This window comes from Symphodus melops (genome assembly GCF_947650265.1).
Source record: "Symphodus melops genome assembly, chromosome: 8".
Taxonomy (NCBI): Eukaryota; Metazoa; Chordata; class Actinopteri; order Labriformes; family Labridae; genus Symphodus; species Symphodus melops.
In genome coordinates this window covers 11,764,076-11,780,509 of record NC_136698.1, presented here as the reverse complement: position 1 = coordinate 11,780,509, position 16,434 = coordinate 11,764,076, and the positions used below count along the sequence as shown (strand labels likewise).

Sequence of the window (16,434 nt, the reverse complement as noted above, 5' to 3'; positions counted from 1 at the left end):
TCTAAAAGCCCAAATTTTAAAAAAAATTAAGAATTCTTTATATTAATAATGCTTTCCATCCTCCCAACATTGTTGTGAGAAGGTGAGAAGATTTAGTTACAGAATCCCTGAGCGTCTGTTGGCCTCACTGAGGAGAGAGGTTGACCTGATGCTGTCCCTGGGGATTATCATGGCTTTGAAGAGCGAGTGGTGTAACCCAGTAGTCGTACCAAAGAAGAATGGATGCATAAGGTTCTGTCTATTGTATATATGTGACCTTTAAATGATTTACACCTGAATATGCTGTTTTGAGTTCTCTCTAAAAGCAAAATCATTGTTTATTTATTTTTTGTTCTATTTAATTTAATACTATGTAAAACAGGAGAAAAAACTAAAATTGTTACTGTTTATTGCAAACAGCTGTTACTTAAGCATTCTATTACCGACCCTAAAACCTTATTTGCAGTGTTTTGTAAACTGTTGCAGTCAGACTACCATTACAGAAGACATTTTATATTTTATTTTACTTGATTATTTTTAACAGGTTATATATAAACCCATTTGGAAAAGTGTGTGTTCACAAGCACGAGTGAATACACTTTACCAACTGGGCATAATATCTAAACTTGTCATGCGTTTACGAGCACAAAACAGGGAGGTGGACCCATTTGCAGAATAAACAAAAAAGATGATTTATTTTAACAAAAAGGCAAAAAACTTACTCCAAACTTAATCCAACAGGAGAAAATGGGAAGCCACCAAGAATCACAATAGAACATACAACAGCAAAACCCAACAATCCACTGGTACGACAAACAAAAACAAGACGAACTGGCACACAGTGAGGGGAACACAGAGACTTTAAAGAAAGAGTGAGGGGAACACAGAGATTTTAGAGAAAGGGGGTGGAGTTAACACGACACAGGTGAGACACATCAGGTAATCAGCAGAGCAGGAAACACGGGGGGGGGGGGAGGGCATGCAGCCACATACCTGAAACAAGACAGGCTGAGTGATGAAAGTAAAACAGAAGACATGAAACATGAGGGAAACAGAAATAAAACATGACACTTCACCCGGGGATGTCACAAAACTGCTGTGTTTTTGTGATAGTCTGACTTTGCCACATTAAGTCACATTAAAATTGGTATTATTATCTTTATAAGCATTGCTTTTGAGTTTTCAGACTCACACATGCTCATCCAATAATCAAAAGCGCTTGTTTTAGAAGAACACAGATACTCCTCATTGTTCCTCATATTGATAAAATACAAAAAAGGTTTAATGATGTACACAAAGCCTCTAATGAGTGGCCTCTCTGATGTCCTCTTTGGTATGCATAAGGCAGCACAGGTAGTTAGAGCAGAGGCTCCGGAGGTGCAGAAGGTAATCTATTTCTCTGTACCAGAAGGTCAGACAGATTAAACCGGGCTATGAAGACCCCACTTTTCCATGACAGCTGTCTGCAGGGGAGCTGCACAGCTCTGAAACTCAGCCCTCAATGAGATGTAAAATGAACTTCCTGTATTCTGGTGTGAAGGTCATGCTTTTGTACCAAAAAGAACAGCCTCTTGACAATCCCCTCATTGAAACCAATAGATTTTCTAAGCTTCAAAGGGGTGAAACTGAATCCAAAAAAAGCTGATTCGTGAATACAGCCAATGGGCAGTCAAGCGATTTGCTTGCAACAATCACCACGGATTAGATCTAATCAAAGCTGCTGCAGAATTGAGTCTGTTGGTCATCCTGTCTATCTTACATAAAAAAGCATTCAATATAAAAAATAAAACAAGGATTTCTGTCATGATTTGGTCTTTTTTTTGTTTTGCGTTTTTTTTATATATTTTGAGAGTTTAGATCCAGTCTCTGTGTCTCTCTGTCCTTGTGTAAATTGTGATTGGTATTTTCTTGAGTTTTCATTGGTATATAGTGTTTCCTGTTATATTTTACTATTTACTATATTATACTTGTCCACAGTGTTTGTCTGGTTTTTCTCCATTTTGATTACCCTAATTGTCTTCACCAGTGTCTATTCAGTCTCAGGCCTTGTTCACATTGCACCTGCAAATCAGATTTTTAGCACATCTAAACAGTATATAGTTTGTTTTATTGCCAGTCTGGACACAAAAAGCCACAAGATTCGAATCTGATTCAAACCACATACTGTACACAGGTGGTTTTGAATGCGATTCAAATCTGATTTCTACAGATCAGACTCAATCTGAACATCTCAGGCCTTGTCCACACGTAGCTGGGTTTGTCTAAAAACGAATATCCTGTCCCCTCCGTCTAGAAAAAAAAAAAAACGTTCGTACACACGACCTCGTTTTTAGAGAAAACTTCATCCACACGCACATTCATACTGTTTCCGAATGTAAACACAGGTCGCATATGTGACGTAAGAACATATTTTGTCGCAGGCAGTGATGTTTCGAAACGGTTATTGACGTCCACATGCAAACGCATAAATGGAGAATTCGCAAATCTTCACTTTGGTCGGAGGTTTTTAAAAGCTTTGTTTTTGATGCTGTAAATCTGCGTTTTCGTGTGGATGAAAGACCAAAACGTAGAAAAATATCTTCTTTTTGTGAGATACCCGGCTACGTGTGGGCCTAATTCTCTTCAATGTGTCTTCTATGTCACTCACAGCACAACACCATCAACAATTACAACAACGTAGATCGGACAAGCCGGAAATTAACTTTGGTCGTTGGAAGAAAACATCAAGAATGAAAACAAACGTAGTAAAACAAGCCAATGGACGGACTGCTCCACAAGATTGTCTGCGTAAGAAATAGACACAATTCTCTGTCATCTCTGTCAGTACGGGCAGGTGGATCAGATCTGGTCACTTGCAGTTTGTAATGTTAAATTAAGTGCATCTGATCTCCTGTCAATCAGCTGTGAGTGGAGGCTGCCATCATGACTCTGATGACCCTGGAGTCAGTCAGTTAGATCTGATCAGATTTGGGGAAATATCGGATTTGGGCGGCAGTCCGGACATAACCTTCATGTTCCTTCCCTCTTTTTCTCAGTTTAAATGTCTACCTACTCCGAGGGCACATCCTTTATTGACCTTTTATGGATTTTTTTCTGTTTGGACATGTATTTGGACTCACACCGAAGAAGTATTCTTTGTTTTTGCCTTTTTGTTTAATTCAATATTTTGGTTAACTGCGCTTCTCCATGTTTTTAAAGAACATGAACGATTTCAGTACCATACTTTACCACATTCACCCTGAGCTGTCTGCGACTGAATGAGAAAAAAAACCCTCTGGTGATAATATTTTCTCTCGCTCATTCCCCTCAGTGCACATGCTGTGTTTAAACTTAGACCTTCCTATCGCTGTCATTTCTCATTTCAATAATCACATGCATGTCTTAGTTCCGTTGACTTTCTTACTATTAATATAATTTCGTTCTGATGATTTTGAAAGAACAGATGTGGTCCCTTTCATTATAAGAACATTTTCTATGTGATCATTATTTTCAGGAGTTTAAGACATCTGCTGTGACCTTTGCTGGTTTCTGCCTTAAACTTCTTTCTTTTAAAAAGGTTCAATATAAAGTGATTATCTTTAATGACAAGGGTTGTTGTTTTGAATACCTTAAAAGGTCACATCTAACTTGGCTCTGAGTTTAATTCCCAATAAATTGAATTTCTCGGTGACATCTTACCTATTTAATCTCACAGTACTTAATTTACAACGCATAAAATCTCACTTTAAAGTGAGTGCGATAACACAACTACATTGTTTTTTTTGGGATGCATAAAGTTTTGACATTGAGTGCAACCTCAGAACACCGGCTATTGTCTCAATATAGCTTCTGGGAGCAATGAGCCACTGAAGCTTATAGTTTTGGTCATCACTGAGCAATGAAGAACTTCTGTTTAAGACTTCCTTTTCCATGTGTTGCAATGTGTGAAGTTTAACTCCAGGCTTGAGAAGCTATATGAAGTTGGATTAAAGAGGTGATGGAGCAGTTTTATGAACCTGACTATGATGAAGGATTGAAATACAACCGATGTGTTCCCACTCTTTTTTCACTCCACTAAAGAGGCAGTAAAAGTCAGCTGAGACACCAGTGGACAAATATGTTGGCATTACAAACAAAAACAAAAATGCTTCTTATATATTAAACAACAAAAACATTGCCAACTGATTATTTTACAGATGTGGTACCTTCATTCTCTAGATCATAACTAACTACAACTATAACCAAGTACAACTAAACCAAGAAGGTGATTGATAAGCTAAAACTTTAGAATGAGTGTATCAAAAAGACAATAAAATTAATAAAAGATCTAATTTATTGTTCTTTCATCAAACTAAGCATTTTTTTTTTCCTCAGGACAATTTTTATCAAAGTTGTGTTTTTTTCTCTTATATTCTCGATAAGGTGATTAATTGCACTTTACAATGTGTCTTTGATGAATCATTGATTTAATGAGTGGCAGAGGCAGAGGCACTAAACATTTTTTCTGATGCAAGAAAACCTTTTTGGTATTTACAGTGGGGTGGGGGGGAGAGAGAAACTTTGCTATGCTAGCTCAGACAATCAAAGAAAACAAACAGGAGATGCTGGTTTGCCTGTGGCTGCTGTTAGAGCAGAACACAAGAAAAGAAAAACCTCAGGAGCTGGAAGACAGCGTTACACTTCTCTTTCCCACACACTGAGCTTCTTACGTGGTTAACACTGCAAACACAGAAAGGTCTTCAAATAGATAGTTTCAGTGAGACAGAATGATTAAAACAAGAAATACATTTGTTTTCTGAGGAGTAAAGGCAACAAACATTCATAAATATAGTTTTCTCACACAAAAACACACATCAGAGAACAATCTCCAGAAAAGTTTACTCAGGAGATGGTGGAGACCAAAGGACTACCTGAAATTAGGAAATGGAAAAGTGCAATGTGGGCGAAACAAGATCCATATGCATTTTAAAATGAACAGGAACATTTTTTTGTGATATTCTTGTCATAGCATCCCCAATAAGAAGAAATTACTACTAAAAATTACTATAGCAGTTATAAACCATTATTCTGATGAACTCAAAATCCAAACTTGGAACCTTTTGGCTTTCATCTGATGACAATTCCTCTGAGACTGAGACCTAACTTTTTTTTGGGGCAGACCAATAATCAATACCAATAATCAATCACTAAAATGTTAATGGGCAAGATGAATCTTGCATCCTGTAAAGTACCAAAAAAAATACCAAGCAAAATCCTGCTGTCCATTTGACCAGAGTATAGTAACCATTATTTACCGTAATAAAATCAATTTATGCAGTATTATTACAGCGCAGATATAAGGGACTGTCTACGGTCTACTGACATACTCTGTAGGCTATTTGCAACTTGGATGCACCATCTGTGAGGTTTGCCTTCTATGTCAGTTCTTTGTCAGACTTTCTCTGTTGTCCCTGTATTCCATTGATGATTGTCCTTGCAGCTCCTTCGGTTTTTGCACCTGTCTCATGGAAGTTGCCTCCACTGCTTAGTTGGTGGCATATGAATGTGTATGAATTGGATTAGTGTCACAACTCAGGTTACCCTCCATGCACTAACCTCTCCTCAAACACAGTTTGCAGAATCAGCTTTTCAGAAGCTCAAGGAACGTTTCACCTCTGCTCCTGTTCTCACGCTGCCAGATCCTGTCTCAGAAGTTGTCAGCAGCAGAAAGGAACAATGATGTGGGAAATCATGAATTGCTCGCTGTGAAGGTTGCCCTTGAAGAATGGAGACACTGGTTAGAGGGAATTGAGAAACCTTTTCTGGTGTGGACAGATCATAAGAACTTGGAGTATCTCTGGACGGCTAAGCGGCTAACCCTCTCCTGACAGGCAAGATGAACTCTTTCGTCATCAGACAACGATTCTGGTGGCCTACCATGAACAATTTGGTAACATTGCTGCCTGTCCTGTTTGTGCTGCTAACAAGGTCTCTCAACAGCATGTATCTGGACAACTTCATCCCATACTTGTGCCGCACCGGCCCTGGTCTAACGTCTGTGGATTTTGTGATTGAACTACCTGTTTCTGTAGGTAACACCTACAGATTTTCTAAAATGGTTCATTTTATTCCTCTTCCTAAACTTCCATCGGCCAAGGAAATGACCATGGTCATGTTGCCGGGGCCTGCAGTTTGTGGCGCATTTCTGGAAGGAGTTTTGCTCGTTACTTTGAGCTATGGTTAGCCTGTCTTCTGGACATCATCCTCAGAGTAATGGTTGATCGGAAAATCTAAACAAGGAGTTGAAGACGGGATTGCGCTGCCTGGTCTCCCAGAATCCGGGTTCCTGGACCAAACACCTCACCTGGGTTGAGTATGCCCACAATTCGTTACCATGTTCTTCATCTAGTCTCTCTCCCTTTAAGTGTGTTTTTGGCTGTCAGCCACCTTTCTTTCCATCATCGGAAAAGGAAGTGAAGGTTCTTGTCGCGCATGCTCTGGTTTAACGGCGCAGGCGTATGTGGGAGAAGGCTCGTAGAACCCTTGTACAGAACTCTGCATGTCACAAGAAGGCAACTGATAGGCACAGGACTGCAGTACCCAAACTATGCTAAAAGGTCTGGCTGTTTACGAAGAATCTGCCTCTCCGAGTGGAGCCCAGGAAGCTGGCCCAAAGTTCATGGGACTGTCACAGCTCCGGGTTAAGTTATACAATTTATTCTGTTTTCCTAACATTTCATGTCTCGTTTTTTACTTTGGTTACTTACTCTGAGTCTTGTTTCAGGACTGATCCTTCCTGCCCCTCCCCCCAGTGTCTCCCGCGCTGTTGATTGCCTGATCTGTCTCACCTGTGTCCTGTTGTCTCCACCTCCCTGCAGAATATAATCTCTGTTTCACTCCCTCTGTGCCAGTTCACCTTGTACCTTGTGTCAGCATCCCAGTATAGTGAATTAGTCTTTTTGCCTCTCGTTTTTGGATACCTCTGCCTAGACTTTTGGATTTCTGTGTGATTGTGATTAAACAGACTTTGAAAATGCCTCCTGAGTCTCGCATTTGGGTTTTTGGTTGTGTGTGTGACAATTAGCTACATCTGATGGCCACTTTACGTAGTACCCTCTGCCACCAGTGTATGAATGAGTGTGTCATGCTGTGTATAAGTGCTTTGAGTAGTCAGACGACTAGAACAGTGCTGCAGAACACAAGCTCAAGTCTATTTACCATTTTACCATTTACCCACCTAATGGTACCCTTGGACTTTGTGTTGTCTCTAAAATGCTAGAAGAGCAGAAGAAAAGAGCATTCCAGCACCAAAATCCAGTCCAGAACCTACAGATTCTGTAAAATGATGACAATTATTTTAAAAGAGATTACTCAGCAGCAATCTATTACTTCACATAACCTTTCAACATATGGTTTGAAACAATGAACGATATTGAGATTGGTTGTTTCACAAGTGCATGTATAGGAGTCATCTTTAAATACAGTAAATGATTAAAAGGGCCATATGAGAAGCTTGGGGGCAATTTTTTACCCATTTCTTCAATAGTAAATACAACTTTTTTAGCCTTTAACTTGTACATTTTGTTGTTTGAATAATAGGTGTACTTTCTTGATCCCAGTCTGGGAAATTGTGGAAATAGAAAGTAGTTTGTGTCATGCTTGTAAGCAATGAAGTCACTAGTGTGAGTGCAAGTGTTGCACTGTATTCTTAACAATAACACTACTGCTTATCACCAATAAATAACCAGTTTAGTGTTATGATAGTTTCATGTGGCTTCATCCGCGGCTAGTTCCCAGAGTCTCATTATTATGTGGCCTAAAGCAGACTCAATACACAGTGGACCACTCTGCATCCAGCCAACTGGGCACTCAACAGTTTCAGACAGCTGCTCCACATTTAAGCAATGAGAATGAACAAGGAACTCCACCATGTCCTATAAAGATGTCAGTTAAGTCTCAACGCTGCCTATCCTCCACATATTTTGTGACAAGATGAACTTTTCATTCCCTCAGTCTTTTAATTTCACTTGTCTGTCTGTGCTGCAAATCCTGGAGAAAGTTCACAGGAAATGTTGCTCACGGGGCTCGAAGATCAGTTGCTTGCTATATTTAATGACTCAGGAGAGCTTTTTGAACCATCAACCATGTATGAAATGCTGTAGGTGTTGTCTGAAAGTACAAATCAGTTGTGACTCATGAGTGTTGGAGGTTTTGTCTCACATGGGCAGTGCAAGGAAAGCAAAGACAAGAAAGGCTCAAAATAAATCACTGCTGCAGGGCTACATATATCAAACTCTATAGTTCATTCAAAATGTATTTTGTCCACTCTATGTTGTGCATTTGGACTTGGACAGTAAGGTAGAGTTTGAGAAATGTAATGCATTACATTCCCTAATGAAATTTCTTATGTGAAGATCTCAGGGCGCAAGAAAGACATAAAGGCTTTTCTTGTGCTTCCTCGAAAGCAAGGTTAGTCTTTTTTTAACAACAAATTTCATAGCTGAGATGGTGTAGTCTTTGAATTGGCAGACTGAGTTACTCAGTTGTCTATCTCCTGTAGTAGACTGCCATCACATAACAATTATATGAAAAAGTTCAGTAAGCTTAAATCTATTCCAACTGGAGTCTTGTTGCAGATACATTCATTTCTTACACTTTTTTTTACCTCTTCAGCTAATTATAATTAATTTCCTGTAAGCGTGTGACATTGTCTAGTGGTTTTCATTTTCCTTTTTAAATGAATGAGGCCTCACTGGAATCTTATCAACATTATTTTTGGAGGCATCATGCTAGAGAGGGAGCTGCTGCACTGCAACCTTCTGACCGTTAGTAGTTGCTGATAAAAAGTTGCAGAAGAGTTTACATACCCTCAGTTGCACTTTTGTAAAGACTTACAGATTAAAATCTCTTTATGTATGATTAAAGTCTAAAAAAGTGCATTCTGTCTTCCCACGGGCGCTTAGATTTGGCCAAAGCTACATAGCTGCCTTTAATTGGGAGCTATGGTTAGATTGCTATTTAGATATAAAAGACAATTCAAAATTTAAGGTGGAAAATATATCTGCAAGATATCCATTCAATGTTATGTATTTGCCATTACATGAAATACTCTTTCTAAGCTTTGTTTATTTATGACTTTATGGCTGATCATTTATCTTTCACTCACAGAGCTTGAAGTCATGTAAAACCCAGGCTACAGGGATACATTTCACAGAAGTGCTCAGCATTGGTATTTAGGTGTTTGTTGTGATCGATTGGCACACTTCCCGGCAGGATGTCATCCATTATCATAATAGCCAACCAAATCACTATTACAGAAAAATGGCCATGCACTTACCTACTTCAAGAAACAATAAGCTTTCAATACACTGCATCACTCATATTAAATTAGTCCCATAAACTGAGGTGGGGGTTGCTGAGTTAAGTCTAACATAACATTGAAACAACATGCATAAAGACAGCAAAAGATAAATAAAGGACATTTGACTCATGCTCATTATTCACTCACAGGAGGCAGCATATGCTTCTGTGATGTGTTGCCACAACATTAGCACACAATTAGGACAATAACCACAGTTAAAGTGCTGTAGATATTCTCTACAACGACTAAAAGTGACACACCAATTGCGCCATTCTTCTTGGTTTTATGCTTTGCTTTAAAAGATGCCAATAACACTGTGAAGTATATTTAAATCTTATAGAGAAACATGTTATCCTCTCTTTTTATGTCCTCTTTTTATGTCACTTAATTCCCTATGAAAACAAATTGCATACTTTGATTTTATTCTAACTGTGAAAAAAGGACTGGTTATGGGAACTGTGAGGACACATTTGAGATATACATTGCCTTAAAAACAGCTCAGACGTTGTGATAGTCGAGTGCCTGATCTCTTTCATCGTGTTCATAATTTCTGAGGTTATTATGAGTTGAATATTAGAGGCTGCCACTCTTCTCTTGCCCCCCTCTCTGCACGGGGTTCTCGCTAAATGGAGTCACAGTAATTATGGCTTTCATGCATGGGAAGGTTCATTTTCTGAGGTAAGTTGAAGGGCTCAGAGAAAAAGTAAGAAAAAACATCTTGGGACTGACAAAGAGAAGGGTGGACAAAATGTCACAGTTTCAGCCCCACACACCTTTGACACGGAACAAGAATAGAACTATTGATGGTATTATCACAGCTATTAACAGCAGAGGGAGCTTCAGTTGTGCAAATTATAATTGTGTTTGTGTCAGGATGAACTTTTCACACCGTCTCTCATGATGCTGCTTGTCATGGAACATTGCTTGTTGACTTATTCTTGGCACAGTGAAATGTCTCTCGTAACCTCTGAAAAGCAGCGTTCTTGGTCTCTGTTGACACTTGCCTACAAACAGAAGTGTTTCACCTCGACTCCATCGTATCCCTTCAATAAACAATTTATCTCTTGAGTAAATAATAACGACATGGGAATGGAACTCCCGCAGCACCCAGAATGTATTTATGGAGGGTTAAGGCTTCTTTTTCCCTGGGAGATACCCAAAAGCAAGCCAATAGTCTGAAGCTGGTGTCTTTGTAAAACTGAGGCAAAGTGTTAAAGGGTTTAGAGCTGCTCGCCCTTTTTAATTTCAACGAGTAGCTCCAGACAGTGCATCCTGATAACATCACACCCTAGAACCCTCGCCCTGTAGTCTATAAGATAAGATTTGAAGACAAGATATAATGAAACTATATTGATCCTCTTGTGAAAAAATAGAAGATATATAAGAGCAGTATATAGAATTAAGAGGAGAAAAGTAGGAAACTTTTTTTATGGATATGAAATCAAAAATAGAAAAAAATGATCATCTACAACAGCATTACTGCATTGGTGAAGAGTCACTGAGATTAACAACTTTTTTTTTTTTTCTTCAGTACTGCGAGCTTAAAGCAAAAAATAAATACATGGATTTTAAATACACACAAGTCTTGCCTCTAAAAAAAAAAAAAAAACTCCACATTGCGGGGAAGATTTACAATTGTTTTGTTTCAAGCAAGTCATGTGCAATAATTTAGTGGCACCATGCCAGCTCAAAAAAATGTATGTAATCTCCATAGTTACTGCTGTGCAGTCTAAGTGTTAGGCAATGTCAAACGGCTTAGAGCAGCACCATACAGAGGGCTATGTCCTAAAACAAACTTTGCAAGTCCTCTGTGTCTCTTATTTGTCTGTGTATGAGTATTTGTGTGGTCTTGAACTGTAACAGCTTAGTTGTGGCAGTTTCCCTAGCTTAATGAAATATCATTTTAATATTCTCAAAATCTCCCAGAAGGGATTCATAATAATACCTTTAATAGTATTTCGTTTTTGTGGGGAGGATTTAACAAAAAAAATAAAAAAATATTAGCTATTAAATGTAAGTAGTGGCATTCATTTGGTATCAGTCTAAATCATGTTTCAAAGTAATCCTAAAGGGTACACTTGCGTCACAGTCTGTCAGCTCCATAACTAAACGTTCACATTGTTAGTTTTCTTATTGAGATTGTTCTCCGGTCGATATCTTTAATTGCTCATGGGCTGTATCAATAACTTCCGGTTTTACTGATCCAGCACGAGCCACTGGGAACGGGTTGCCCGGGAAACGGCCGCATGGCAACAGGATCAGAGCCTGGGGGTTGTCTGCTTCTAGGTCTGCTCCCATTTTACATCGCATTTCCTCACTAGATGGTGTGCAAGCCACTGGAGAGTACGCTTCCCCGCACAGTGGGCTCTACATCCAGCTAAACAAACCTGGGAAACTATACGGAGGACCATTTCTTCACGGGGCTCCGAGGAGGGAAAGTGTGGAAATTTAAAAAACGTAAAGGTTTCTTTTTCTTTTTTTTAAACGAACACTACGCCCTTTTGGTATAAAGAAACAAGAAGACTTAGGAGAAAAAGCGGCGACAAACCCCAGCAGTGATGGACATAATGATTGCGGTGCAGGATGCTTGTGTCTCTGGTCAGTGGCTTACTGCGATAATTCTCAGCCTGTGCTGCTTTCTGCCGTCCTGTTTGCCCGCTGGACAAACTGTGGACTATTCGTCGGTTGAAAGTGTGGTGAGCAGACAAGGCGACACGGCTCTACTCAGGTAAAAAAAAACAAGCTAACACAACTTCACTTTCTCCCGCTCACTTTCTGACATAGTTCTCCAAAGCTATACCCAATTTCCCACATACTCCTAAGCAGCTGTTCGTCGTTTACATATTTCTGTTATTCACTTTTAAAGACACGCCGCCTGCGATAAACACACAATAGGCCATTTTTCCCTCCATCCCGTCCTTGTTTTTAGCCTGACAGGGGGGCTGGTCAGTGCTGTGAAGGCAGCTTAGCCGGACGCTGCCCCTAGAACAAGTGCAGCAAACGGCAAAGTTTTCTGACACACTTTTCCTTTCTGTACACCAGCTAACACATGCTATGTGATATTTTGTGCCGTGGTTGATTTTGTAGCTGCTCTCGTGGGACGGTGTCGTCTGAATTACAGCATTAGCCTACCCGCTGCCTATCGCGTACGTTATCCTTTACTTTCACTGTTTTAGATGCATTGAGTGTTAAAAAGGGAGCTGAGGATACAAAAACGGTGTCGGGGGCTGTTGGAGTGCTATTCTGCCAGTTTTGCTGATTGAACAAGGTGATGTCGCAGTTTCAAAACGAGGCTGAAGCGTGCGTTTGTGGTCTCTGTTGATTAAAATCGAGTTATTATGGTAGTGACGCTCTATTCTTCTCCGTCACGTACACTACGATGCCAGCTGCACAGGTAGCTCCCATTAGGACTATGACTACATTAAGAGGCACGGGCGTGGTTTGGACCAGTTTCACCACTCTCATCATTAAATTAATAAAATAATTACTAATATTGGAACAATACATTTATGTAAATTTTTCAAAAATGATATCCTCTATGATAAAAAAAAAAATCCAGGCACTTTTCATGGAAATCTTAATGTTTTTTTTTTTCTATTATTATTTTTTATTTTTCATAATTCAAAACTCAATGGAACTACAAAAAACGAGAACATCTTTGGAGGGCTGTAATAAAGTCGTGTTCCACCAATTTCAAATATCCTCTTTGATGGATCCAAGGGAACTCTGGGGGCACCGGCCTCTATTTAAATATGAATTTTGTGGGTGTTGACTCTTAGAAATGCTCTGTGTGGCTCTAAATGCAGAGCAGCTAAAAGTGTGTAAAGTTCACCTCAGGTTAGCTTTTAGTCGCTGTTTCATATACTTCATTTCTGAAGCGCTGGATTATTTCTGTGGCAAAAGGTCTCTGAAGAGATGACAATCCAACTATGAGTGTGGTTAAAATGTGTTGGTGCTCTTCACAGAATTACCTTGGCAACAGCTAATGGGTGCTCACTATTTTTACTATTCTCCTGCTTTGCCCTAGAGGGCCATCCCGTCAAAGAGACTTACACCTCTGCCTGTCACATTAGAGAGGGCTGTCTAATTCCCTGGTGTCAATCTGGTTTGGCTGTGATCGGAGGCGGACGCTTTGCCTGAGTCCTGATGGTTTATTGGACCAGAGATTATCCCTGTGCTATGAATCAGCTCAATAAACAAGTTTCAACCCCTTAATAAGGCAAAGCTCTTCAACTGCAGGTCACCCCCCTTGGAAATGCCAACCAGAAACCAAGGAAATGGATACTGCTAATATTTTCATGAATCTTTCAATGCCAGGTTCTTACAGCACTTACTAGCACTTGCTGTACCCATTCATTGCCTTTTTTTTCTCCTTTCGTCAATCCTGCAAATGCAGCCACTGTGAAGTTTGCTGAACCAGCAGCTGTTGACCTCACTGAGATTGTAAACCTTAACTGTTCAACTGTCCATTTTCTTTTTTCTGGATTGCATCTTTTGGAAAAAAACCCCGAAACATACTTGACAGCAAAGTGTTGACAAAAGCCTTCTGTGTTGTTAAGTCATGCCACAAAGATCCATGGCTGTCTGGCTGGGCTGGGGGGGGGGCAGGCATCAAAGCATGAACTATGTCTTATTGAGACTCATTGAAGAAAATAGTCTGTTTGTTGAGTTTCTCTATTGTCAAAACCATGGACTATTAGAGGGCAATTTTTCCTCTGCCCCAAAGCTGATTGCTGGCTAAAAAATGGGAGCATTCTCAAACGCTGACAAACCCAGAAGCATGCAATTAGTCACTGCCTCTGGATTATGGAGTAGCTCCCAGGGGTGAGTGGACACTGTCACATGTTCATTCCCCCCACCACCTCCTCAATTCTTTGCGCTGCATTACAGCTACCCCTTATTCATGTTGGACAGTGGGCCCACATCAATTAAGTGATTTGAGCCTCACGAAGATGAGGAATGGTCCACACGCGTATCATCATCCTTTTAATCTTTCTTGATTTCCTACGTAGCCAATTTCAGACCTCGAACAAAGGCTCCTTTGTTTGAAATGAGCTGTGCTGCTGCTGCTGCTGTTTCACTGTCGTACATGATTGCGTTCAAGTTATGCACATATGCTGCTTTTTTTTTTTTTTTTTTACATCCTGAAAGTCTATAGGGAGCACATTGTTTAGAGGAGCCACTGATCCGCTTCTTTCCCCATTTTCTTTTTTACAGGTTTCTTGTCATTTGGATTCGGTTGAATAAACCTTGACTCTTCCAAGTAAATGACTCATCTGGCTATGAATTTAAGGGGGACAGCCAGATGAAAAGACGGTTCCCTGTGCTGTCAGGAAACACAGGGTATCAGTGGCAGCCTCTTCCACACGGATAAGCAGCTGCAGTCAACAGCACAGAGCTGGTGTCTGTACATTTAGTCAGAGCAGCCTGAAATGTTAAGCATAACTGCTTCTACATGGTTAAAATGTGCTGTGCTATTCTGGAATTATGTCTTTGTTTCTACCTTAGTGCGCTTGGCTTTGGTGATCAGCTCCTTTTCCATAAAGTATGATAGAGTGAGAGTTTCACAAAAGGCACAATGATTGTGCTTTAAACGCTAACTTATGTCCTACAAAGGAAGATAACAGGAAGCAAGAGCGGGGCTGCAAACACAAGAAGAAGAAGAACCAATGTAGCTTGTTTTTGTTATACTTGGGACCGTTGGCCCTCAGCCACAAAACAAAGCCTGCACTACAGCGCCCTTAGTCTCAGTAATGGTGCAAAATTGACCTGTCACTTGCTCCAAATTTGAGGTATTCTTATAAATCTAAAATCATTACCCAGTGTCAACAGAGCGGTTGATGAAAATCTTTTCCGGCTCTACACGATTGTCCTGAAACTGTGTTTTCACCATCCTGAGGTAAAAAATCACGGTGCAATGGATCATCTTCCTCACCTGTGTCATTACTGTGGCTCTGAAAGGTCTTGACATTTTCTATCAGCACTTTGTGCCAGCGACAACGTCTAGCAGAAACGGCTTGGGTGTTCCACGAGGCAGTATAGAAGACGTGACTGTTTACACTCCACAGGACACAATTTAAAAGAGTAATTGTTGACTGCCTTCTTAACACAGACCTCTTAACAACGGCTGAGAAACACTCACTTCATTTTCTGCATTTCATCACTTTTTTAATTAGGCCGCAGCCTTATGGATACGTGAAAAAAAAAAAAAAATCTACTTTATCTGCAGCTGCTTGTTTGAAGATATAGCAGATATATGTAGTGTACCCTGAACATTAGCTGTCAGCCATCAGCAGTTTCATGCACCCATTGGGGTGGGGTGGGGGAACCTGGTTTACTTCTTATGACACATCTGTGGGCACACCTGAGACTGTCAACTGTTAATTACACGCCAAAATCCTCTCGCCTGTTTGCCGCGGCACACGTTTAATGTGATCAGTGTTGCTGTCAGCACTATGTTTCTCCCTTTTCACGGCCCTTATGCTAGCCCTGGTCCCAGCTTCTCAAGGATCAAGTGTGAGGCACATTGTTTGACCTCGATTTTTTTTTTTTTTTGGCGAGGGACAGACACGTTAGGTTGAGAAAACAATGGATTTGGGGGAGGGGCTATTGTCTAAGAGGGGCTCCTAGATTAAGTCGTCATGGCCCAGATAGGACTGTTTTTTTTAAAATTTAAACGGTCTGTCTCCTCCTTCTGAACAATGATATCTTATGCTGCCCGGGCTATACTATCAATTTCGTTATTCTGGCATCCATTTGTAATAGATGTACTTCAGTACAAATGGAAATCTGCCAACAAGGTGACATGCTAGAGTGGTTACTTTAGAGGCATTCATAGCAGCTGTCTCCTTTAAGACCTCTGGTGAACCTCCTCCACAGCATCCACTTCAATGAAGAGCCTGTAATGACTTAAAAAAAGAAGCTTGTTACTCAAAGCCTGATCTAATTCAGATGAAAACGTATAAAGTTGCAGCCATTAATACTTGACCATCACCCAATGCTGAGAAACTGAAATATGTTCTTTTAGTCTCTTTGTATTGTCATATATATCTAACTGTACTTGTAAGATAAATCCAATGTTTTCAACACGTTTAGCCCAAGGTTAGCAATTAGGACGCCTACTCTATGTCAAATTA

General features: G+C 40.0%; 1 protein-coding gene across 3 annotated transcripts in view; it reads left to right on the top strand.

Annotated features, from left to right (window-relative positions):
* The first annotated feature begins 11,487 nt into the window (after nucleotides 1-11,487).
* The window catches only part of negr1 (neuronal growth regulator 1), a 134,708-nt gene continuing 129,761 nt past the window's right edge, over nucleotides 11,488-16,434 (top strand). Inside the window, exon 1 of one of the 3 annotated variants that reach the window (XM_079350976.1) lies at nucleotides 11,488-12,026. In XM_079350976.1, coding sequence (XP_079207102.1) covers nucleotides 11,857-12,026 — 170 coding nt within the window. In that variant the 5' untranslated portion in view covers nucleotides 11,488-11,856. The remainder of the gene's footprint in view (nucleotides 12,027-16,434) is intronic. The other 2 variants (XM_079350978.1, XM_079350977.1) reach the window with 2 other exon arrangements.